General features: G+C 33.6%; 1 protein-coding gene across 3 annotated transcripts in view; it reads left to right on the top strand.

Annotated features, from left to right (window-relative positions):
- Positions 1-27,948, top strand: part of ADGRB3 (adhesion G protein-coupled receptor B3) — a 731,019-nt gene that overhangs the window by 260,970 nt on the left and 442,101 nt on the right. For all 3 annotated transcript variants that reach the window (XM_008062740.2, XM_008062741.2, XM_008062739.2), the window contains one exon: positions 26,599-26,709. In XM_008062740.2, the coding sequence (XP_008060931.1) occupies positions 26,599-26,709 (111 nt within the window). The remainder of the gene's footprint in view (positions 1-26,598; positions 26,710-27,948) is intronic.

The raw sequence follows: 27,948 nt of genomic DNA, 5'->3' as shown, positions 1-27,948 counted from the left end.
ATTGTACCACTGTACTCCTACCTGGGTGACAAAGCAGGACCCTGTCTCTCTTAAAAAAAAAAAAAAAAAAAAAAGGCAACACCCTCAGGTTCCCACCAACTGTGGGAGCTTTTCTGTCCCCTCAATAAACCTTGCTTTCTCACTTAAAAACAAAGCCAAACACAACAAAAACAAGTTCTTAAAATAGTTACATATGCCACATATTAAAATGAGAAATTTTTGTAGCATAATCTTAAGCAGAAAACAAAATTATGCAAATATGTACAAAAGAACAAAGACAGAAGGAATGACACAAAAAGCAAAGTAGTGTTGTCAGGGTAAAGTGATGCTAATATTTTGGCTAAGTTTTGTTTTTTTCAAAAATGTTTAATATTACTTTTGAAATGTTTTTACACTTCTTTATATAGAAATGGTAACATTGGCAATATTTAATGTTAATTTCTATTGTTGTTCTCAATATATGAACTTATGTTAAGAATTGCTATAAAATGGATGTGACTAAGAACACGATGACTCACTATAAACCAGTTATCTCCAGCAACATTCAGTTTTTAATAATATCATCTTGGTGCATATAGAATTCACAATTTTGTACCATGCTTTTTTTTTTTTTTTTTTTGAGTTGTAGTCTCACTCTGGCTCCCAGGCTGGAGTGTAGTAGCACGCTCACAGTCATCACAACCTCGACCGGCTGGGCTCAGGTCACCTTCTACCTCAGCCTTCCAATCAACTGGAACTACAGACCCAGTTAATTTTTTTTTATTTATTGTAGAGATGAGGTCTCACCAAATTGCCCAGGGTGGTCTTGAACCTATGACCTCAGGCAATCCTCTCACCTCAGGCTCCCAAAGTTCTGGGATAATAGGCATGAGCCACCGCGTCCCCCCTGTACCATACATTTTATCTATATTCTGAAACCAGTGTATGTACCGTCAGATATTACTCATACTGCTACTTCAGATTCAAAATGGCAGGTACATTTGTGCATATTCAACTCTTTGTTCACTGAAAATTGTGTCTAGTATCATACCAAAAATCGTACCAATGATAGAGACATTGTTTCTTGAAATCTTTTTAGGACAATAAATTAAACCATCTGTAGTAATTTTTTTCTGCTTAAGAAGTATTGTTAACATATGGCAGTGTCTAGTAATTTTAATTTATCTTTCATTAAACTAGAAATAGCATGTCATCACTTCAATAGACTAGAGACTACTTCCTTTTTTCATACTGAATAATGAATCAAAGAATATTGATTGCTAGTGTCCCCAGTGTTATGCCAGATTAATTTAAAAATATCTGCAACTAAATGAAGAATAAGGAAATTTAAAGAAAAACTTAACAGATAGGATACTATTAGTTAAGATTTTAAAACCAAAATTGTGATTAATATAGTTGGTTGTATAACCTTGAAAGAGTGCATGAAAAAAGTCAACAATCTTGTTCAATTAAGATCTTGAGAGGACTAACTACATTACTTGCCATAGAAGTGAAAAAAAAATTGCATTCAATGAAATACAGTTACGTGAGACTTTTTAACATCTGTATGATAAACTAAAAAAAAGCTCCACCAAATGATCTTGGCACTAGCATTGTCAACTTGAACTCTGAATTACTGTGTAGAATGCAGAGGCTGCACCATGCAATTAAAAGTCTCTCTGTGCTCACATTATATAACTTTGACATAATTTTTAATTGATTAATATCAGGTTTTAACCCATTACAGCAACTTTTGTTTCAGTGAGAAGTTATGAATATAAAATATAGAAACAAATTTTGATTCATGTGTTCTACCAATATCTGTATGAACGTATTTGTGGGTATAGAATATTTAAAATGAGACTGCTCTAGAAATTTAGGACATATAACATAATCTGGGACACAACTTTTAAAATTAGTCGGTCTATAATTTCCATGTCAGACTTGAGTTCACTAGTATACTGTAAGCCTGGTGACCAAACAACAAAAGAAATCTTTTGTGAAAAGAAAATAAGTTATTTAGGGAGGTCAGGTGCAATTTTGTAAGTAATAGTCAATGGCAGACCAAAATTAAACAGTTTGGGATAGAAAATAAGATGACACGTTATTGTATCTCTCAATCTCTTATTATTTAAATTGAGCAATATCCAAAGTCTTTTGATAAAAAGCCACCAAGAAAGTAGTGATCACAAATATCTTTACAAAAGGAACAATATTACAAATTTAATGATGATATTTCAAAAACATTATAGTCTAACCAATACATATTTATTTTCCCCAGGATATACTTATTTTTCCAGAGGTCAGACTTAAGCATAAAATAGATAACAGCCCCACTTCCTATTAGGATATTTTAAATAGAAAACTCTACTTATCTGCAAGTGAATTGCTACTATATGGAACCTGATAAAATGATTATGTTGCCTACAATGTTTATAACACCTGTGAATACGTATAACACCGTAAGAACAGTAGCTAAACGCCCTTACTTATTCAACCTGAAAAAATATTGGTGAATTTTCAATGATTTTTGGTGAATCAAAGTAAAAAAATACTTGGAGCAATTAGCACATAGTGGCATATATAAGGAGCTCTCCACCAAGTTCAGTCTGAAAATCAGACACTAGATTTGAGTTATGGGATTAAATAACACACTTTTTGAATATGCAGGAAATTCCAAAGCCTAGAGCTGCTAATGTTGCAGGACAACAGAGAGACTGTGACACCAAGGCTATCTTAGGAAGTAGCAATTTCATTAGAGACAATGGGACTCAGAAGTCTAATGCTCCCAGGCTGAGCACCCTGAGGGAGGAGAGGGGTCTTATACCTTAGTTTAGGTAAGGGAGGGGGTCGGATTGTGTGATTATACATTTTCTCTGAAACTTACAAGGTTTTACTTATCAAAACCAGATCTTAAAAGAACAAATGGTCTCCAGGATATGCATAACAAGCAGAGGTTGTAAACCAATAACTTCACAAAGAGAGGATTTGGGGTAAGGTTGTGAATTGGTTACTATCTTGCATTTCCAGGAAAGCCGTCTTTGGCTATTTGGTTTTCTCAAGCAAAACCTGTCTAGCAGGTTTTCGGAGCTTGCAGATTGATCTTTAAAAGGAATACTTTTAACTGTTATCAGCCCCTCTCTGCCACACTAACAGGTACAATTAATTAATGAAACAGGTAAGAAAAGAATTTAAGGAATGGTGGAGACTATATGAGCTAGAGAGTATGTACTTCATCTAAATGTTTTCTCTTTTTTTTTTTTTTTTGCCATACAAGAAGGCTGGCCTATATTTCTAGATCTTCAGATATTTAAATAGAAGCCAGACATATATATTCCTTGTAAAGGTTAATGATTTTTAAGACTTGGTGTAAACCAAACCAAGTACTTTTGTGAACAGTTTATGTTGGTTGATGCTCCTGAGGAGGTGTGATTGTGAGGCAGAGAGCCGCTGTAGAATCACCTGGAGCTTTTTTAAAAAGCATATCCCTGGCTGGGTGCGGTTGCTTACGCCTGCGATTCCAACACTTTGGGAGACTGAGGTAGGAGGATTGCTTGAGGCTAGGAGTTCAAGACCAGTCTGGGCTACATAACAAGTCCTCTGACTCTAAAAAATAAAAATATTCACCAGACATGTTGGCACACACCTGTAATCCCAGCTACTCCAGTGGCAGAAGAATCATTTGAGCTTAGGAGTTTGAGGTTGCTGCAAGCTATAATCGTGCCACTGCACTCCAGCCTGGGTGACAGAGTGAGATCCTATCTCTAAAATAATCATAATAAGCCGGGCTCGGTGGCTCAGCCTGTAATCCCACGCCTTTACGAGGCTGAGGTGAGTGGTTTGCCTGAGCTCAAGGGTTCGAGACCCGCCTGAGCAGTGAGACCTCATCTGTACGATAAATTAAAAAAAAAATCAGCCGGGCATGGTAGCACATGCCTGTCATTCTGGCTATTCAGAAGGCTGAGGCGGAAGGTTCACCGGATCCCAGCAGGTCGAGGCTGTGGTGGCCGGGAGTGACCACTGCACTCCAGTCTGGGCGACAGAGTGAGACTCCAACTCAAAAAAAAAAAAAAATCACAGTAAGTATATAAATAAATAAATAATAAAACAAATACATATTCCCGAGGCCTTCTTTCATGGATTCTGATTCAGCAAGTCTGAATTTGGTCCCAATATACGTTTTTGAAAAAATTCACCAGGTATTTCTTATGCAAATTAAAGGTTTAAAATTACTGGCATAAGATATTTATTTACTCTAAAAATTTTTAAATGGAAGATGATAGAAAGGGCAAAAGTAGAGTGGCAGAACCTCATAGGCAGGCATCGTTGGAGTTTCACATTCTACTGTGAAAACATCAGATTTCTAGTTTACTAATTTCAGTGTCACACGTGATCTCAAAGCCCTGAACCTACCCATGCCTGTGCCTCACCACTCTCATTACAGAACCACATGTGGGGCTTCTAACCACTGACACTGAGAAAAAGTGATACTTAGGCATGAACATATTCATTTTAGCAGTGATGGTTCAAGAGAGTTGTGCGAGGATGTCACTGCAAGTATAAATGTCATTTTAGAAACAGATGAATACAAATGATTATGCCCATGGAGGTGACATGTAGGACTCCACAGAACCAGTATCTTGTGGTATTTGGATGACAGAATTCATTAGACAGAAATCTCCATATCACTCACAAAGACCAGGGAGCCATGCATGGTGGTGCATGCCTGTAATCCCAGCAATTTGGGAGGCCAAGGCGGAATAATTGCTTAAACCCAGAAATTTGAGACCCAGCCTGGACAACCCAGAAAGACCTCGTCCCTACAAAAAATTCTTTTTAAAAATTAGCTGGTTGTGGTGATGGGCACCTGGAGTCTCAATTTCTCGGTGCCACTGCACTCCAGCCTGGGCAACAGGGTGAGACACTGACCCCCCAAAAAAGTCCTCACTATGGTCTCCTGCTATAAAAAATCTTTTTCTTCAGTGACAGTTGCTTAATGCTCATCTTTTATGTATTAAGTTTCCTATATGTACCAGTAAGTCCAGAGCCACCTCTGGGTTAAATTGCTTTTCAGATATACAATCACCTGTCACACAGGTTTAGTCTTACAAGGATGAGGACACTTCTGAGTCTTCTTGACCTAGACAGCATGGTTGCTTGTTTTTTTGTTTGGTAATTCATATACCTAAAAATATATGTGCCAATTTTTAAAATTTTTGCTACCTTACCTAATACATGCATACATATTTATTAAAAAACCCCCAGATGTATAAGAGTACAGTCATGGATCACATAATGATGAGGATACATTATGAAAAATATGTTATTAGGCAATTTTTTCACTGTATGAACATCAAAGAGTGAACTTAGACCTAGATGGTCTAGCCTACTACACACTTAGGGTATATATGGAATAGACTATGACTCCTAGGTTGCAAACCTGTACAGCATGTTACTGTACTAGATACTGTTGGCAACTGTAACACAATGCTAAGTATTTGTGTATCTAAAGATATCTCAACATAGAAAAGGTAGTGCATTGCACTACAGCATTACAACATCTATGATGTCACTAGGTGACAGGAATTTTTCCACTCCATTATAATCTTGTGGGACTCCTTTCGTATGTATGCTACATTGCTGACCTCAATGTTGTTATGTGGCATATGACTGTACTTTCACTACATTATTTGCTGTTTCCCCCATCCGCTTTGCTGCAAAGAAGTGGCCAACATTAAAAGTTGGTGTGATTCTTCAGCGATATTTTTACATGCACATATACACACATTTTAGTAAATGTTTGGGTAAATGAAGTTAGTGCTAGTTATCTGATAATATTCATCTGACAATATACCATGGACATCTTTCTGGGTCATTACACATAAATCTGCCCCATACTTTAATCCATAAAAAATGTTCTGTATTTGACTTATCCTAATTCTTGTAGTTATTGATTATTAATAGACATTTAGGTTGTTTCCATGGAGATGCTTTTAACCATGGACATCTGGGAACCTGTTGGTTTGACTTTCTGCTTTCATCTCTCTCTCATAATCTTGTTTCAAATACTGAAACTATTCCCCAACGACATTCCCTCTTTGAATATTCAACCTAATGAAGCTCTATAGTGATATCCACACTTTTCAGTGGTGGTAGGATATTAAGAATGTTAGTCTTTCTGCTCAGTTTAAAATGGGACATGCTCATAAAATTGATTATGTTAACTGGGGATTGATTTTACTCTGTTACAATGGCCACTATGTGTGGATTGCCAGCTTGGCTCATGTAGGATGAAATCATGACAACAAAAATGAAAGCAAATAGAAAGATTATTGGTCCTGTCTCCTCTATCTTCCATGTTCTGACCAATGTATAGCATCATCACATAAGTATTATATATGTTTTAGTAGTCTCAAATAATAAATCCAAAATCATGATGTGGTTCGTCAGAGTTCTCTACCTAAAAATGAAGAACAATTTATTTAGGATACACACATAAGGTCATAGTCTTATTTCTTCCCCAACTGATGTGAGCTTCACAAAGTCTCTCACTGAGCCTCTGGTATTAAGAATAACTAATAAGCAAATCATATTTCTTACTATATGAGACATCACTTTATTTTCTGTTCATCAGGATTGAGCAAAAACATTTCCTTTACTGTGAACCAAAATTATAAAGTTACTTGTGAATAGATGTATTTTGCAGCAAATTATGCTGTGATCTATTTTCATCACAATAGCAATAACAGCTCTAGCAGACTCCCCTTTCTGCTTGGTTGGCCAAGCAGACAATTACCTGTGTCCTACTTCCAGAGCTCACCTGCTGCAGGCTGGTCCGTGACCTGCATCTTCAGCCTCCTCACTCTGCAGCGCTGCGTGGAGTTGGTGATCATCCCGTGTCTCCTGCTTCACAGCAGTTCTTTGATTGTCTTCAAACTGTAAATTAGTTTAGCAAATTAGGTCACGAAGTTTCCCAGATATTCAAACTCTAGTCTTCCCTCTAGCGATTGTCCCAGTTTTCTTCTTTCTTGTCACAAAACTATAGAAAGAATGGACTTGACCACTGCTCTCTTCATCTCATCTCCTACTATGTCCCTAAATACACAAATCGAGTTTCCCTTTCTGTATTCCAGAGAAACTGCGCTGATCATCATTTTTTTAAAATGTTCCCTGCCTGAATTAAGAAATAATATATAATCATTGTGAATAACCTGCAAAAGACTTTGAATTATAAACATACAAAATTTTTTATAACTTCAAAGAGATAAAAATCCCATGGGCTTGCTTTGATTGTTGTTGTTTGTGTGTTTTAGTTTTTCTCACTGTTCTTAAAAATGTAACAGATATATTTGTTTGTCATTAGAATTTTTTGTAAAATGATTTTCAAATGCAGTACTAATTTTGTTATTTACTAGCTGTTTCTTAGTTTAAAATTCTTTGCTATTGCAAAATATTCTGTAATATACATTTAATCATACATCTTTGACCATATTTCTAATATTTTTCATCAGATAGATTCAAGAAAGTAGACCCACTTGGTCAGAGAATATTGGCAATTTTTAAGGATCTTCATAAAAATTGCCAAACTGTTAAAGACAAAATGTTAAGTAATTTAGATTCAAATAATCATTCTATGAGTGTTCATATTCTGATTCCCTTAAAAGTGTGGCTTATGTTTTTAACTTTTACTAATCTACTAGATAAAAATAGTCATTGTTATTATAGCTTATGTTATTTGGATTGTTAATGGAATGAACATGTTTATTATTTATTGTTATTTATTTGTCTGTTCATTATGTGGTCATATAACATTGCTGCAAATATTTTCCCCGGTTTGTTATTAAACCTTAAATTTTATTTGTTTCATTATAAACAAAATCTTTTCTATAATGTACAGGAAGTCTTCTACAGTAAAATCAGTCACATCTGTGTCACTGCCACTTTCTTTCCACTTTTTTTTTTCTTCACTTCTTTTCTTTCCTCCTGTCACTTAACTGTGTGATATTAGGTGAATTTATTCACTTTTCTAAGCCTCAAATGAAAATGATATGCATACAGTGATATTTGTAAGGAATACATAAGATAATATTGGGAAGTACTCAGCAGCATCTTACCCAGTCACTAATTGTGTTTACATTTGTAGTTTTACTTCATCTAGCTTTTGTTTATTTGTTCTTGAATTTTTGGCTTATTTATCCTTTGTTTTCAGTAAACATTTAGAAATTCTTGCTTAAAATTCATTATTGTTGATATAGCAAAGCTACTAATTCAAATATTTTATTACATATTCAGAAACAATAAACTCATTAATCCTGTTAGTTTTTTAGTTGGGCTTTCTGGATATAAAACTATATTTTCTACAAGTTAAGACAATTTGTTTATTTTTCCATTGTTTTTTGAACTATAAATGCTTTAAGTCTAATTCTGTTGGATCTACTTCTAAATCAGTGTTAAATAATTACTCTTATAATGAGCATCCTTGAATTGTACTTTTTACTTCTGAGAATGCCTCTGGAATTTCATTGCTTAATATGGCAAAATTGTTGATTTGAGACTTCCATTGTTATTTTTCTAATCATATTCATAATTCCTATATTTGAAATAATTTTAATTAAGAAGTGTTGATATATTATAGACATTGACACACAAGTCTGTGGACTGTGAATTTAATTTCATTTGGTCCTTTATCGTAATCTTGTCACACATTTGTTGATATCTCTTACTTGTTGGTCTCAGGGTAGAACTTGAACGGTTCTGATCACCTTTTTCCAAACATTCTGCTTCTTGAAGCCAAGAGATAGTCTTTTGTATAAGACCTAGAGGGCAAAGACTAAGGTCAAGATAGCAAAACACAAACCTAATTTAATTTCAATGCCTAAGTCACCAAATTCAGTGTGACACTCTGGATGTCAGCATAGGATGTTCTCTGTCTTTAGAGGAGGCTGAGAGATAGCGATAGAGATATAGTGATAGAGATAGACAGCAATAGGGAGAGGGAGAAAGATTTAGCAGTTAGAACAAGTGTACATTTAGTAGAGTTATCAAACCTGGTTCAGTAGTGTTGCAAAAGTGACTTGAAAGTTGAAGGAGCATTTCTACTTAATCTGGGCATTTAATGTCACTGATTTCAGTCATTTTTGCAAAAAAAAAGTTGACGTCTAGCGATTGCTGTTTTAGCTGGTAATGTCTTTTCATTTAAATTTGTTTCTGGGAAAATTTGAATGTTGACTTTTTAGAAAATGACTTTTTTTGCTTCACAGAATTCATTCTTAAATGTCAAACATCAATTGGTGGTTGTTTCTTCTTTTTTAATATCTGGAAGGTTTTTTTTTAATATTTTTTTCTTTTTGAGACTTGTTTTTGAGGTCAACCTGGTGTCTTAGGGAAGTGGGAAATTCTGGTTCTCTGAAACTATTAGGTTTGAGACAAACATAGAGCCCTGTTCTACTGAAATATTAAGTTTTTGTATGATTCAGTTGTGACCTTTTTGAGTGATAAACAGATAGCTTGTCTGATAAGAGTTCAGTTTTTTCCCAGTCATTTACTAAGAAGAATTGAGTACTGTTGTGACAATTGTATTCTTTTATTAAAATTGGAATGAGAAAACCTTTAAGGTCTACAGAATACACCAAATTTAATGCCTCTTTAGTCTCAGTAACTTATGGAATGAGTATGAAAATTTTTTATTTATTTTTCCTGTGCCTTTTCCAGAATGAATCTACCATGGCCTAGTACTTACAGTTTTAAATGCTCCATTGATGATGTAAAGTCACCTTCTTATTTATGTTCAATAAAGTAAATTTTGGTAGGGGCACAATTTTAAAAGCATTGGGTTGACAAGGGTGAAAACATCAGGAAAGAATCAGTATGACACATTACTCATCATTAAAGTGTTGTCATTATACCCAACCTCACATTATAACACTGTAAGATTACATTTTTTAAAGTCATCTTAATATCAATTCACATTGTGAGGCTCTTAATTTAACATCTTTTGCTTCCCATAGAGTACCAAATAAAACCGTAAACACAGTTGGAATAGACCTACAGCTGAGATTATGAAAACCCTAAGAATACATTTGCCTGATTCTATTTTAATCGTATTTGAGCCCAGTCACCATGATTAACACCAAAAAACCATGTGTTCAAATTTAGGGAAGCAATGGATGCAAAGTGCCAAGATATAAAATTAAGTGTAAGTTGAAAGAAATCTCAGTAGCCCTATTTACTATATGGCTTTATACTCAAGAGTATGACTTGAGCATCAATTGGGTGTGACTTTCTTGAGTCCTAGACCAAACACATGAGCTGTGTAATGATGGATAAGTAACACAACCTCTAGAAACCTCATCCTCTCCATATAAAAAATGGGAATAATAATAGGACCTAGTCATCCAGAAGACAGCACTTGACTATAGTAACTACTTCATTGGAAAAAATTCCAGCCATACGGTAGAATGAGCTCTTGTCAATGGACCTAGACCCATTAAAAACTCAGAGAAGGCTAGACTCGGTGGCTCAGCCTGTAATCCCAGCACTTTGGGAGGCCGAGGCAAGTGGATTGCCTGAGCCCACAGGTCTGAGAACAACCCAGGCAACTTGGCAAGACCTTGTCTCTATAATAAATAAAAAATTAGCTGGGGTGGTAGCACACACCTGTAGTTCCAGCTACTTGGAAGGCTGAGGCAAAAGAATCGCCAGACCCAGCAGGTCGACGCTGTGGTGGCTAAGAGCATGCCCCTGTGCTCCAGACTAGCCTGGGTGAAGGAGTGTAATTCCAACTCTAAAACAAAACAAAACTCAGAGAAATACTGGATAAAATGTAATTACAGAAAAATAAATCAAGTTCAAAAGAGACAGAGATATATAGGCATCCATCAAATACAACAGGAATAATAAAAATTCAAACTATTAAGGATAATCGGGGGACTTTGAACTGTTTTAAATACTCTGCCTGGGTCCTTGTGTCAGACTCCTCTTCCCCATTGCACTCCCCACAAAAAAATAAATAAACATGATCACGTATTGTGCAGGTGTATGGTATGAATTTACATTTTATGATTCATCAGCATAAAACCCAGAGATTTACTGACATGGAAAGACACTTTTATACTGAGGCCTTGTACGTGTTTCAAAGGGAAAGAAATAATCTGCAAGGTGAGTCCTAAGTAGAAATAAAATTAAGCACAATAAAATAAAATAAATAATAGGCAGAAACAATAACAACAACAGCAGCAAAACATGTAGAAGGAGCAGCAGATGCAATACAGGAAGCACACCAAGTACTAGAAAAAAAAAACCTTAAATAAACTATAAAAGAGTATGTTTAAAGTTACATTTTTTAAAAGGTAGAAATAATTAAGCAACAAAGAATAAAAATATAGAAGAAATATAAACAGATTTAGAAAACAGGATTAATATAATTAATCATAGAATCACTAAAATTAATGGGAAAAAAATATTTGCTAACAACTCTATATCTGACAAAGGCTTAGCATCTAGAATCTACAAGGAACTCAAACATGCCAAAAGGAAAAAAAACAATTAAAAAGTGGGCAAAAGACATGAATAGACACTTCTCAAAAGAAGATAAACAAGCAGCCAGCAGACACATGAAAAAGTGCTCAGCGTCACTAATCATCAGAGAAATGCAAATCAAATCCACATTGAGATACCACTTAACCCCGGTAAGAATGGCTATCATTAATAAAACAAACAACAACAGATGCTGGCGATGATGCAGAGAAAAAGGAAGGCTTCTATGCTGCTGGCGGCAATGCAAACTGGTGCAACTTCTTTGGAAGACACTGTGGCGATTTCTGAAAGAACTGGAAATTGGCATTCCATATGACTCAGCAATTCCCCTATTGGGGATATACCCAGAGGAACTCAAGTAATTCTATCATAAAGATACCTGCACACACATGTTTGTTGCAGCTCTTTTCACAAAAGCAAAAATATGGAACCAACCATACTGCCCATCGAAGCTGGCCTGAATTGAAAAATTGTGGTACATAAACACAATGACATATTATGCAGCCATAAAGGACAAACATATGAACTTTGCAGCAATGTGCATTTAGAATCTATCATTCTCAGTGATCTATCACAAAAACAAAGAACAGAGTACCATATGTTCTCACTCATAAACAGACCTTAAACCATTGTCATGATACTATAAAAAAGAGATTGGCAGTTGTGGGAAACTGCCAGGGGAAGGGGGTGGGATTGACAGTTGAGAGAAACTCCTAGGGGAAGGAGGGGAACACCTCATCAACAAGGGTACCTGCATAATCAACTTTGTATACCTAACCCTGAATTGTACCCCACATCTTTAAAATAAAACAAACAAAACTCAGTAGGTGGAATAAACACTAATCTGGATAATATAAAATAAAATGGTTGTGAATTGAAAGATAGATCTGAGGAAATCACCTAGATTGCAGTGAGTACAATAATGTATTGTTAAATAATTATTATTTTTCTCTTAACCTTCCAAAGTACTTTCAGTCACTTTAAAGACTCTGATACAGTGATAAACAAGATAGATAATATTCCTATTCTCATGGAAGTCACAGTTTTATGGAGTAGTGGATAATGTAATTTATTTTAAAAATAAATAAGTAAAACATAGGTATAAATAAATTTTTTGCTAGGAACCGATAGGTAGTTTGTATTTGGTGATCAGGGGGGTCTCTTGAAGGAGGTAAAATGTGAGTTATATAAGAATGACCAGAAGGAATCAACCATGCAACAATTAAATTTTCAGTTGAAGAAATCAACTACTGCAAAGGAGAAATGAGCTATGCCTATTTCAGGTAATAGAAAAAGGCCAGTGTGGCTGGAGTCTGATGAGTAATGGGGAGAAAGACATGAAATAATCATCAAAGTCAAGGAAAAGAGTTTGGGTTTTGTTCTAAAGCAATCAAAAATTTTAAGAGGAAGAGTTACACGATCTGTTGTATACCTCTTAGTTGTCTACTGTTTGGAGAATGAATTGTAAGTGGGAGTAATGACAGTGGAGTGATGTGAACCATTAGGAGGCTGTTGCAATGGTCTGAATGATGGAGCTCATGAGATTTGAACTCTGGTGATAACGATAGAGAAAAGACATTAACAGATTTGAAAATGCTTTGGTTAGAGATATATAAAAGGTTAAAATTGATAGCATATAGAGTTTTTAAAAAGATGAGACTCATAGTCGATTCATAAGAATCCTAGATAAATCCACATAAGAATTATCTCTACAATATTTCTTTCTTTCTTTTTTTTTTTTGTTTTTTTTTGAGTTGGAGTCTCACTCTGTCACCCAGACTGGAGTGCAGTGGCCACTCCCGGCCACCGCAGCCTTGATCTGCTGGGCTCCGGCGATACTTCCGCCCCAGCCTTCCAAGTAGCTGGAACTACAGGCGTGCTACCACGTCTGGCTAATTTTTGATTTATTGTAGAGATGAGGTCTCGCCTGCCCAGGCGGGTCTCGAACCCGCGGGCTCAGGCAATCCACTAACCTCAGTCTCCCAAAGGCATGGGAACCACCGAGCCTGGCTGAGCCACCGAGCCCGGCTTAATATTCATTTCTTATACAGCCACTGCTTAAGCACTTCCAGTGATCAAAAGCTTGGTACTTCATATATCCACGCATTTCCTTTTATGTATTTCAAATCATTAGAAAGTTCTTTCTGTGGACTGGGCACAGTGGCTCAAACCTGTGTTTCTAGTGCTTTGAGAGGCCAAGGGGGGAGGATTGCTTGAGGCCAGGAATTCAGAACTAACCTGGGCAACATAGCAAGATTCCATCTCTACGAAAATTTAAAATAATAATAATAATAATTAGCCAGGCATGATAGCACACTTGTAGTCCTAGCTACTTGAGAGGTTGAGGCTGGAGGGTCACTGGAGCCCAGGACTTGGAGGCTGCAGTAAGCTGTGATCATGTCACTGTGCTCCAGTATGGATGAGAAAGCAAGCTCTTGTTTCAAAAACAAATCAATAGAAAGTAATAAAAAGTGTGTTTTGACCCACTTTTCCTCATTCTTGCCTAATAAACTATTGATTTATTTCTAATGCTTCTGTTGTATGATGTTTCCAGATATTTAAAGATAATAATTATTTTTTTCCTAACTAAAGAATCTCAGTTTTTGATTTTAGTAAGAATCTATTTGTATGACACTTATAGTAATACTAATTCAATATTGAAGTTTGATTATTTGAATTTTTCTTAGTATTCCTACTGGATTCATTGTTGAAAGTGATATATTCATTGGGCACCCAAAAATTCATTTCCAAAATAAAACTAAACTATAGTTTTTTGAGTGTGGTTGGAAGAAAAACCTGTAAACTGAAATCAGGAAGAATTTGGCATGTATGAGATGCTCTTCTGCCCATCCCATCCTTGGTGACTTGGCCATCAGCCTTGCAGAAGCTCAGTTCTATGATGATGAGAAAAAGACTTTGAACTCCTTGTTAGATGGTGCTTGTGTTATTATATTGTTCAGGAGGTATATAATCAGCTGAAGAACCATGTTTAATGAATGTCACCAATATGAACTACCCAGATACCAGTATGTCCATTTTTAATCCTAGTGTTATCATCAATGCGCTCCCAAATCCTCCAGCCTTCCAAGGACTATCGTTAGTAAAATCATAACCAAACACTTGAGTAGAACTTCCCTGTAATTTGATAATTCTCTAATATTTCTAAAAATTCCCTGGCAGGGGGCTGCATGTGTTTCAGCCTGTCTGCATGCCCATGCATGTCAGCCATATCAATCATTACTCTGCATTTTTCTTCTGGGTTATTCTCTTTATTTTGTTCCTTGTCAACTTCAGTGTGAAAATAGTCTTCTTTTATTTGATTCTCTCCCTTTAAATATCTCTAACATAGGGTAAGTAGGCTTTTCATAAAAGTTGGAATTATATTTCATCCCAGTATAGTACATTATTTATACTTAAATATCACTGTTAGTGATAATGTTTTTGAAATTCCTTCCACAAGATTTCTTGGTTTTCTTCTCTAGTCTCATTTTCCCACCAATTTTCTGGACACCTCTAAATGTATTTCTCTCCTAAATTTCCTTAATCTCACTCCCTTTCCCCTTATCCACCGTGAACCTCTCGTCTTTCCCTAGAAACCTCAGTAAACTTTAAATTATTACTCTGCTATTATGAAAAATAATCTGTTATAACCCTTACTTTATAGATCAAGCCCTAGAGTCTACCTTTGTATAAACAAACTGGTCCACTAAGATGTTTTGATAAACCTGAGACAGCTTTCTGCATTATTTCTGCTTGACTTATTTTGACTTTGCTATTTCTTTATTTGAAGCACTGTATGTTTGTTTTTTTTTAAATTGACGTATAGCTAAGAGTGGCTCTGCTAAGGGAAATGGTTAACTTGTTTTCATAAATGCTAAATTTGCCAGGAAAGTATCTGGGAGGCACTTAGTGTAGGTGACCTGGAAGACGCAGACAGGCTTATGAGAGTGAGAAGCTGACAGCTGTTTGCCTAATAACCATACCGGAGTCTGTAGGAATGAGTGGTTTCTGAGGAAGAGACTGTAAAGGGAGAACCTAAGGGAAAACTCACATTTAGAGGATAAAGAGTCATTAAGGTAATGAGAGACAGAGAAGCAGACAGGAAGAAGAAGATTAAAATTCTGTCACCTCTGAAAAACCAAGGAAGTTGAGCATTTCAAGGAGGATTGTGGGATGGGGAGGGTAGAAGGGTGTGAAATGCTGGAGGAAGCGAGATGAGCATGACAGTTTCTAAGAGGCAATTGATGTTCAAGAGAGCAGTTTCATTCAAGGAAGGAGGTTTGAAGTCAGATTACCTGACAGTATTACATGAGTGGGAAGTGAAGAATTAGTGAATATTCTTCTGAAAAGTTTCTGCAGCAGGAACAAAGTTGTTTAGAGAATTAAATGAAAAGTTATGTGTTTTGCAGCCATTCTTTACTAATCAGCAATCAGGGGCTCAATTTCCTTAAATAAAAGTCTTAGTGAAATGAGTAGGGGGCTGATAGAGCAGGGTAGAGCTTGAGGCAGTTTAGAACCTCCACAAAAGACACTGAAGAAGACAAAAAAAAAATGGGAAAGTTAACTGAGGAGAAAAACACATTCAGTGTGCTCTGCTGAAGTGCTGGTGCTTGTCTTGACAGGGAACAAGTATCAAATAAGTGAAATGAAGAAGACTAGTATCTAGACATATATTGGTAACATTTCAGAACTCCAAGGACAAAAAGAAACCTTCCAGAATAAAAGTTGTTCTCTTACAAGAAGACTTATGGGCAACTCTGAATACTAGGAGTCAGTGTAAACATATCTTCAAAGTTCAGTGAGGAAAAAACTTAACCCCAAACTTATAAGCCTAGCCAAATTAACATTCAAGTGTGAGGGCAAAATAAATCAATTTTAGGCCCACTCTCTGTTAAAGGATATACTTGAACAAAATGAAAAATGAATCCAATAAATAAATAAAGAAGATGAACAAATAAACTAATAGATCTACTATTTACCTCTAAATTATTGAAGCACCATGAATAAATGTAATGGTTTGGAAATAATTGGCATATGTTGCCAGGAAGAAGGGGAAGTGATAGCCCATCCATATTCTTGTCTTGCTTGAGAGAGAGTATAGATGCTGACTAACTAAGGAACTTGATAGAGTAAAACGTATGCTTTATGTGCATGTAATAAAATTAAGATATAACACTTTTGAATAATTATATTAGCATATCTAGAAAAAGAGTAACAATGAAAATGTCTAAAAATATAGAAAAGAGGAAAAGTGAAGAAACAGCAAGAAAACACATTGAAGAGAAACTCTTATATAAGACAGAAGAAATAAAAGTTCAACATTTTAACACATATAATACATGTGAATAGATTTAATTTCTTATTAAAGGAAGAGGATCAGATGAGATTTTCAAAATCCGACTATATACATGCTTTGTATAAAAGACATGCTTAAAAGAAATGACACTAAGGGGCTAAAAGTAAACTATAGAAAAAAATGTCACAAACAAATTTATCAACAGGAAAAATAACTTTAATATCAGACAAAATTTGAGTAAACATGAAAAGCACTAATCAGAATAAAGACAGATATTGTATGTTGATAGAAAGAAAAAGCATCAAGATTTAATATCGTGCACTACTTATAGTGAAGTATATCAGGATAAATTTTTCAGAAGGAAATGTGGCAATATTTATCAAAATTTAAATTGTACTTTTTCACAGTAAAACCACTGTAAGAATCTCTCTTCTAGTAACAAAACTTTGAAGGCAACATAAATGTCTGGCAATAGGAAAATAGAGGGAAATGATGTAGTTAAAGTATATTTATGTCTTCTTGGGTAGTTTTTAAAAATTAAAATATTGAAAATGTATAATATAACAGTAAGAGAGTAGAATGAGGAAGCATGAATATTCTCTTCTGAGGGATACAAAGACTAGATCAATGTAGAGTAAAAACTTATTAAAATTAAAAAGAGAAAAAGCTACTAAGAAATAGAAGAGAGACCAATAAGACCACAGTATTGTTTAGGCCATAGTGATATGGCTTTTGTGTCCACAGTTTTAATTTAAATAGCACTCTTAACAAAATTCAGGTTAATAATATGGATGAGACATACACCTACATGTTTTATCTGAAGCAGTCTATGAATGATAACATAAATCATTAATCTGAGAAATGTATATATGAATGCTTGTAAATAACCTATCTAAAGGGTTTACTGGTAAATTTAATTTTCATATATTTCATATGCCTTATTTATCAGACTGGGAATAACTATAATATTTTCTACCACAAAAAAAGATTTGTCTGCTGTGTTTACTGCTATATTTCCAGTGCCTATAATTCTGTATGAAATATAGTAAATTCCCATTTAATGTTTGTTAAATGAGTGAAATTTATTCATTGCCAAATGACTTTGAAAAAAGTTCTTCTTCTAAAAAAAAAATCCCTGTTCCATGTATATGCAAGATACAGGATAGATGTATCTGTCTAACTAAATATTATGCAATCTGTGACCTCACATGCAAAGTGATTTTTTAAAATTTTTAATTTTAAAGGTATGGGTTAAGTATGCAAATGTGCATTATGCAGGTACCCTTGTTGATGAGGTATGTTCCCCCTCCCCTGGCAGAATCCCACTATTGACAATCCTTTTCTTATAGTATTATGATAATTGATCAAAGCCTACTTATGAGTGAGAACATGCGATACTCAGTTCACAAAGTGATCTTGATTTAGTGCTTAGACATGGATCATTAGACATACGGATTATCTCTCATATGTTAATGGACTGAGAGATAGCCCATATGTTAACGGACCATCTTTTGATCTGAGAACATGATATAATTTTAAACATAAAGAGACTTTAGGAATTGTATTTTTAGCATCTCCATTTGCAAGAAGAAACAGGTGCAGGAAACTCAAGGCATGTGCATTAAAATATGAGCTGCATCTCCTGATTGCCTATTTATTTATTTTTCCATCCCTCCACATTGACCCTTAGCCTACAGCCCTACTGAAATGATCTGCTTTTAAAAGTTAATCATTCTTAGCATTCTCTATGGAATGCCAGTTGAGCTTTAAGAAGACAAATTTGATTTGTGTTAATCGATTATAAGAAATTTTTCTATACTAAAATGACACTGAGAATATTTTCCATGTATCTTAATATGCCCCTGAAAAATAAGCTAAAATGTTAAAGAAATCATTAAATAGTGTTACAGTTACTTTATAAATTATAAACACTATCTGTATGCCTTGATAGAATCATTTTCATTAAGGAAATTAGTTTTGCTATGTCTTTCAATAACTTGTATAAATAATGTTTCTTTAAGTTAAAACATTTTGTAATAAACTGTACAATTATCACAGTAGGTAAATGGTAAAACATTACTAGAGCTACTTTCTTTGATATATCTGATTCTCTTAAAAGAATGCTTTAAAATAGCATTTCTGTATGAACATAATGAGTAAGGTAAAATACATATAAAAAGCAAAAGAAAAGTCTTTTTTATCTTCAGGTACAAAAGTAAACCATGAGACCTTTCAGCCTAATTGAATACAATTCAAGAGTAATAAAGACGTATCAGAATTATCCAGATACCAGTTTCATGAAAAAGAAAACATTTCATGGATTATTTACAGTTTATATATTTTTATTTGGTCAAGCAACCATTTGTCTAATCTTTAACTTTCAATTGTGATGTAGTACTTATTTTGTACTAGTGATATTGTCATAGTGGTACAGTAAAATAATATACTAATTATTTTTAGAAAGTATCTTATCAAGTTATTTCTATCAGTATATGTATATAAATAATGATGTGGATTTAAGTTATTGTATAGTATACTGTTATAATAAATGAGACTGACCTTTCACAAATTTAAAAGTATCATATGGATCTGAGCCATACATAGCACTCTCCCCTCGCTTTGAAAGTTCCTGCAAAGTCCACTCTGCACACAAAGCATTCCTCTGCATGTCAGAAAGGTTGGCAAGAAGTCAAACAACCCTGTTCTAGTTTGGAAAATATAGAAATAACTTCACCTAGGAACAATTCAGTTGACTTTCCTATATTTTAGATTCTCTAAGATTTTGTCAAGACATTTTAGCAACAAGTTATTAAAATCTTATTGTGTAAGAGTTTTAGTCGAATGTAAATGATGCTAGAACTTACAATAAAGCAGCATATTTTGCCACTGGTCTGCTGATATGCTAAGCTAAATCTGATGCAAATCAACAAGAAAAGACATTCAACTACTAGTTTACTATTCGAAGTAAATTGTGTTTATTGTTTATGTGCTTCCACATTTATAGTCCTTATCATCAACAAATAAAAAAATACTTTTAAACAAAACATTACTGCTGGTTTATAAGAACTCAGTAGTTTTCTCAAAAAGAGATGAGAGTGTGATATGCAATTGGATAATGTTTAAGAAATACTAACAAATAATTTCTACATGATTCCATTCATAGATGATTTTTACATGGAAGAGTGTGTCCAACTTAAAACATTTCTCAGAAGGCAGACAGAATAAAGTGTAAAAATGATTTACACTTACTTAGGTTTATCCCTTGAATTTCCTGGAATAATTTAGTATAAAATATTTTATCACAAAATGTTCAAAAACATGTTTGAGAATTTCTAAAGAAAAATCTATCATGATATGGAATTATTCCAATGTTTCTACTTGAGATAAAGATAAATTAAACTATAACATCATTGTCAAAAAGTATAGACACAAAAGTATATTTGACAATTACTTTCATAAAATATCAATTTGCAAAACTTAACAAATTCATTGAAAATTCCTGAACATTTTAAACATTATAAACATATGAACAGTGTGCCCTTTGGCCATTTTATGTTTTATTCATTTTTAGAAATGTCCTAATAATTACCCATCTACTTAACAATATCATACCCAGCTACCCAATAAAATCATTTCTGTGAGAGTATTTGAAAATCTCACTTGTACCCGACATCTTTATAATAAAATAAAAAATTTTTAAAAGAAAATCAACTTCTATTTTGTTGTTGTAAGAACTAATATCTTGGGCCCTATAGACAAGAATGTAACTTTGGCAATGAAATCAATAAATAATTTGAAGAAAAGAGTATCAGTTAACCTTTTGAATTTTAATAACAAATGTATCAGATTTCTATTATTTTTAACATTTCTTAATTTGATTTTATTATGATATATTCTTTTTTTTTTTTTTGAGTTGGAGTCTCACTCTGTCGCCCAGACTGGAGTGCAGTGGCCGCTCCTGGCCACCGCAGCCTCGACCTGCTGGGCTCCGGCGATCCTTCCGCCTCAGCCTTCCAAGTAGCCGGAATTACAGGCGCGCGCTACCATGCCCGGCTACTTTTTTGATTTATTGTAGAGATGAGGTCTCGCTGCCCAGGCGGGTCTCGAACCCGTGGGCTCAGGCAATCCACTCACCTCAGCCTCCCAAAGGCACGGGATTACAGGCTGAGCCACCGAGCCTGGCATGACATATTCTAAAACTTATTATAGAATTGTCATACTTGAATTCTTTGGAAATTGTCTTTCATCATTTATTCTATTTCTATTTGGTTCTTTAGGAAAATGAAATTAATATATTTATAATCAAGAGTAAAAGGATTTTTGAAAATTTTCTTCATAATTTTACTAACAATAATAATTATAAAATTCTAGTTACTAGGAAGTAGTCCATGATACTTGTAGAACAATCTCTGATTATACAAACTCCAGTCTTTTCTCCTATCAGTTGTATCTTTTCATAGGACACTTGGCTATATGAGTACTCAAGAAAGCATTTGTGTGACAGAATACAACTTTTAAGTCTGACAACTTTTTAAAAAAATGATAAAAAATAAAGACAAAATCTCAGAAATCAGAAAGATATCAAAATGCTGGAAACCTGGGTTATTCTTCACTATCTAATTAGTAACTACAATATGCGGGAAATTTTTTCATGCAAAATCGCTATGCCAACATTTTTTCCAAAAGTGTAAAAATAAGCAAATTCAATAACTTTTACTTCTGCCTCAATATCAACCTAGAATTATAAAATCTAATCATAATTTCCAGAGAATGTCTTGTTGCTTCTTAACAGAATTTACATATCTACATCACCTTAAGCCAGCCAGATGATGGAATCTTTCCTTTGTCAAGTCATGTTAATATTCTTTCCTGTTAGATTGTGCCAAATGAAATATCACTTCAAATGTACAATTGCATGGCTTAAAATATTTAATTGTATTTATATTTGAAGACATGTTGCAACATTATTTTATTTTTAATTTTAAGACATATATTAGAAAGTAATCGTAGTTAAGGGTATTCTAGTATTTAGGATATTAATATAAAAAGTGACTCCCAAGTGTAGCTCAATAATATTTTGATTAAATAAGCAGTTTTATATATTTCAAAAGATCAGGCAACATTTCATAAATTTCCTTGAGCTATGAGCTTTAGAATATCAGAGATCATTTCTTATTCATCTTTGTAACTTTGATTCCTAAACTATTATGTATTTATATTAAATAATTAATATATATTTATTATTTGTTTTAGGACAGTGTATTTAATTTCTAAATAAAGCAGTATTCTCATTATAATAATAATAATCTGAATATATGTATAGATAACAAACTTTGTTGACAGCAGGAGTTTTGACCCATTGTAATTACACTATTTAATTTTCAAGTACTTCACAGAAATATTTTTTTTTCTCATTGAACTGCTCACCAAGCAAGTTAAAGAATTGATTCTAGACATCTAGAAACTTGTATTTTGGAGAAACAATTCTTAGTACAAAATTCATTTATTTAGTAAATAAATATCAAACCCCAGTTATCTACAAAACAGGAGGTAATTTTAAAATCCATAAGCCACACTTTCTTTTCCTTAGATGCTTACAATCTAGTAGTAAGGGTAAGACGTTTAATCTAATACTTATAATAAGATTCCAATATTAACTCAACACAAAACAGAACTAAAGAAAGCAGAGGCTGCTCCTGTTTGGTTGATGAGGAAACAGGTCATGGAGGTGATGCCATTGGAACTGGGCTTGGCAAGGGCTGCCTTGCAGACATGGCTAGAAAAGCAGGTGTTTCAAGTAGGGGAAAAAGTAAGAAAGGATGCAGGGGCTTGACCATTTCTGTGACAAAATGTAGTGTAGTTTGGTCACAGAGCATAAATAGTACATAACTCTGAGAGTTTGTTGAGATGATCTCTGTGTTCATGCAAAGGAGAGATAGCTATCAATGTGAAGTGTTCACATTGCTAGATAAATTCCAGTAGTGATCTTTATCTACTAATCTGATGATCTGCTTACTTATGTCTAAAAATACTCATGGTAAAATAGCAAAAGGATATGTGTTTGTGTTTCAACTTTCTGATGACTTTAATTTTACATTATAACCCTTGATTTCCAGAGAAAAACATCAGAATTGACACCAGACTATGAAAAGTCCAGTTTCAAGTTTATTTGTTTCTTAATGATCTGATATATTAATATATTCCTGGATGGGGAAAGAAAAGATAAAACTGTACTTAAAGCAATATATTTTCAAAACTTTCGTTTCAGGCAACTTTGATTGTACCTGACTTTTAGAAACTATTGCTTTTTAGCAAGAAGTCCAGTGAGAGATTGTTCAAGAAAATGTGCCTAAACATGGAAGTCATCTCTAATCATTTGGGTTCTACACATAAACATAGTTATTTACCTGCCACTTCATTGGTAACATCAACATAAAGATATAGGAAATAACCCTGTATTTTCATAAGCCATTTGCCTTACGTACATACACAGTGTTATGCTATACATTATTTCATTTGATTTCATAACTTGCTTTTCATTGCTTTCACCAAAGCAGATCATCTTTTTATTTGGCTATGTTATTTTTCTCGTGTAACTAATGTAGTATATTATCTTTGCCAACTAAGAATCACTTGAATATGAATCAACCACCCATGAACAACTTATATTATTCAGAAGGCATACTGTGCTAAAGGTGTACCTCAACCCACATTCACCACATACAAGAACAATAGCAAAAATAATAGTTTGATTTTTCCTAAGTTTGGATGATCCGATTGGCCTTAATGTTTTATTAGAACTAAAGAAGATAATGTTATCTTGAAAAATAATGCAAATGTTTTGAAAATAACCCACTGAGAGGTATGGAGGATAAAACCATATTAGTTACCAAATCTTACAGTTGATCACAACTCTAAAAAAAAAAAGATGACTTTTATTTTCAAACTCTTGGCACATAAATATTGGCAGAAGATGCTCACTTGATTCAAGAATAGTTTGCATATTCCGCTTACAAATTTGAATTAATTTAGGTCTAGAACAATAGCTCTGTAATAAACAAAAAAATACCACCATAGTGTTCTTTTTCCACCTGAAAAAAAGAAATAAACTATTAGCATGTCTTCTATCTTTTAAGGCATTTAGTTATATCAGGACCTCATTTTAATTTTTACTTTTCAAAATAATTTTTCAGATGCATTATATTGACAACAGTAATCAACAGTTACATTTTAAAACTTTGGTTATGTAAGAAGTATGTAATCAAGTCCATAAATTATTGAATAATTTTTATCTTGAATGCTGTGACCATGAGAATCAGCAATGTTCATATAACACTAATTACTGATAAGTAAAAATGACATTGTAGGATATTGAAATGTAATTTGTATTATACATATTGAGAGATGTAAATCACATTCAGCTAGTTAGTTAAATTTTTTTTCTATTTTTACAATGTAAATACTTCAACTTGTTTTATACTTAATAAGTCATTAAAAATTGAACATGACCCTTTTAAAATCATCCCAAGGCTGGGAACCGTGATTCATGCCTGTAATCCCAGTTCTTTGGGAGGCTGAGGCAGGAGGATCGCTTGAGACCAGTAGTTCATGATTATCCTTGGCAACATAACTATCTCCAAAAAAAAAAATTAACCAGGCATGGTGGCATGTACCTGTAGTCCCTTCTTCTCAGAAGGATGAGGTAGGAGAATAACTTTGAGGCCAGGAGTTCGAGACTACAGTGAGCCATGATCACACCATTGTACTCCATCCTAGATGACAGAAGGAGATCCTGTCTCTAAAAAATAAATAACTAAATATATAAACCATTTTTCCTTAGAAGAGAAATTTCAGGCCATTCTCATGCTGCCACTGAGTTGAAGAATTATCTTCTACTACAATGATTATATAATTATTTACTACGTAATTAAGTTGTAGGCATGGAGTAATTTTTTTCGGCATCCTTTGCCCTCTCAGTGCCCAAACTACCTTAATGTGGGCAACAGTGGCCTCAAGTGACTGATGTAAACATATTATCTGACTTACATGCCAAAAATGATAAGACATACACACATAAATTGCATATTTAGATGGAAAAATAAGGCATATTATTAACAACAATTACTACTACATTCTTTTGCTATTTCAGATCCAGAAAAATTTCAATTGCATGTAATCTTTTTAAATGTTGTAGAATACATAACTGTCTAAATACAGTCAGTTTCCAAAATTATTAAACAACAAGTGATTGGAGATTTCTTCTTAGCCTGAACTAACTGGCACCACATACTGAACACATAAATGAATGGAATGAAAGACTTTTGGCAGTAAAGATAGTGATAGATTTTACAAGGTCAAACCCATTAGACATTTTATGAAAATCTCCATTTTCTGCCTTGGATATTATCTAAACTGACAAAAACAAGCGTGTTATATTGTTTTTACATTTCTCGGGGTTGTTTTTTGAGTAGAATATCTGGAAACAATTACTGATGGGTCAATCTGTCAGGTACCACAGTTTAATTTTTATGTGGGGATTTGCCAGGACAGACAAAACTGTGTGCTAGTCATTTCTCCATTTATATAAGGCAAAAGTTGGTAGAACACATGCTTGCAAAATACACTGCTTAATTATACAAAGTGAGTTGTAATATTGTAGTATGAGATTGTTAAATAAATTGATGAGGGAAAACTAAACAGTAAGCTGGTAAAATTACTCATTCACAAATTTTGGCATCGTTAATTCTGGTGATGTCTGCACTATCATTAGAACACGTTTTGCCCTATCAACTTTGTCACATGTAAATCACCTGGTCTTAAGGGCCTAGTAGTTTTATTAATGTAAGAGAAAGCAGCCCAATTTCTTCCCCGTCAAATGTTCTCTTCCCCTTCCTACACTCCTGTGAACCAGAACCAACAGCTGTCTAGGCGTTAGGCTTTGTTTGTATTGAAATTACTTTACATACCAGTTCAATAAGCACAGAACTCTTGCAGAATTCTTAGTATATGATTTTTAAAAAACATATATTACATAGAAACGTTTCTTTTGTTCGACTTATTTTTTCTCTTTCCCATTTGCTCCTGAGTTAGACCTGGATTTTGTCTTTCTTTGAAGTTCTACTATTAAAGAATTAAATACCAAAAACTTGGAGTTATTCTATTTTATAAATATAACTCTTAAAAGAGAAAACATGCTTACTTGTGTTTAGAAAAGGGGGGAGGAATTATTTGGGTCAGGACAGGAGAGAATGAGAATTATTCCCAAGACCACAATTTTTTATGATGCTTTGAAAACACCAAGGGCAGTCTCATCTTTGAAGGAAAAAAAATAGTCTGTGAATGTATTTACCTTAGAAAAGTTAGGTTACAGGATTGAGTAACCCAGGAACAAGAAAAATGCTGACAAACTTTTGGGGCAATAACCAGTGGGCAAAGAAGCAGTCTAGTCAGAATTCTGTCTCTAAAAAACAACAGTTAACACTGTAGTTGTATTTTTTCTTATGCATTGCTTCAAAATATTGCCAGAAAATAGTTCAGTATTTCTGTAAAGTTGACTTGAAACCTGATGTGTCATTTCATTGTTATTGTTTCTTGAAACCTTGTTCATGTTTATAGGTTTTCTGACTTGAGTTTAGAGATATTCCAAGCAGATCAGCATAGCAAATTTAGAATTGTGAATTTAATCAGTAACTTCTAGGTATGTATAGGAACATATTGCATGAGACAGTAATGTAATTTGTGAGAAATGTCTACACACAAGCTTTCATATACCTTTATTCTGTCTTTAGAATTTGGAATGATGGGAGATCATACAATTAAAAGTCAGCGACCTCGATCTGTTCATGAAAAAAGGGTCCCTCAGGAACAAGCTGATGCTGCTAAATTTATGGCACAAACTGGTAATACGTTAGTTACATTTTTCTATTTATTGTTGTTAATTTAATGAAACCACTGCATGTTTTCATAATCTTTTGCTGCACATTTGTCAATTTTTGGAGCTGATTTTTTTTGAGCCATTTTTTTTTGTCACCAGTTAAAGTCCATAAATACAGTAGCTGTGAATTGAAAAATGTAAGAATTATTTTGCTTTCAGTATGGGATATTTAGGTCTTACATATTATTATTTACTTATGCTAATTACTTAAAACATATCATCAAACTTTTAAAGAATGACAGCAAAGTTATTTCTTCAACAACTGATTTATATAGGCTATTCAAAAATTAGAATTTTAAATAAAACTTTAGATAATGAAATTAATAAAATTGAATATATTGAACTTTTTCATTGTACTATTTATAAATCTTAATTGAATGTTAAAATGTACAGAAAATGTAAAATTTTTTAGAATTTAATATTTTGTTTGAAAAGAGTTTCGTTACATAAGCTAGATAGTAAAAAGTTGACAGTAATACACTCCAACTAATTAAATATCAACAAAAATGCCTCTCTAACTTATAAAATGTTTAATTCTAAATAAATTAGATTACTTTTTAAAACCTCCCTCCAAATATATATTATGTAATCTAATGCCTGTTATTTAGTTATAGAACTTGAATAAATGTATTTTTGTTTTGTCTCATCATAATAAATAGACTACAGTTCCATCTGGATACATTGCATGTGACACATTCTTAAATGAAAATGTGTTTAAACTGTGTTATGAACATTTTTAGCTGTCGCCTTTATTATGGGAATTTGAAAGCTAACAGTTTTATCCATGTCTTTATAAAATTGTACACATTTCAGTCTTTTACCATTAATAAATGTTTCAAGTACTTGACCAACTCTTTGACATGACATTCAGATTGATTTTGATGAAGTTCCTTCAGAGAATATTTCCTTCAGTTCACATGTTCTTAGGAGAATATTTATTTAGAACACTAGATTTGCCTCTACAACATAAAAGTGCAAATATTGCTAATGAGCTGTGCTCTTGGCAATGGATGAGTAGAAGACTTTTAATGTTAGTTGCAAGTAGGTCAGGTTCTCAGAATAGGATGTTTAGAATAAATTATATAAAAATATATTTTTAGATATTTAGAGATATATGTTGCAACCAAATCCAGGAATGAAGAAAACATGCTTATTTGGATTGCTTTTTGTGCACCTTCTTATTTAAGAAAAGGTGATTTTTATT

Source organism: Carlito syrichta, unplaced genomic scaffold (assembly GCF_000164805.1).
Source record: "Carlito syrichta isolate Samal-C Ts95f unplaced genomic scaffold, Tarsius_syrichta-2.0.1 Scaffold305809, whole genome shotgun sequence".
Taxonomy (NCBI): domain Eukaryota; kingdom Metazoa; phylum Chordata; class Mammalia; order Primates; family Tarsiidae; genus Carlito; species Carlito syrichta.
This window is presented reverse-complemented; position numbering and strand designations above follow the sequence as displayed.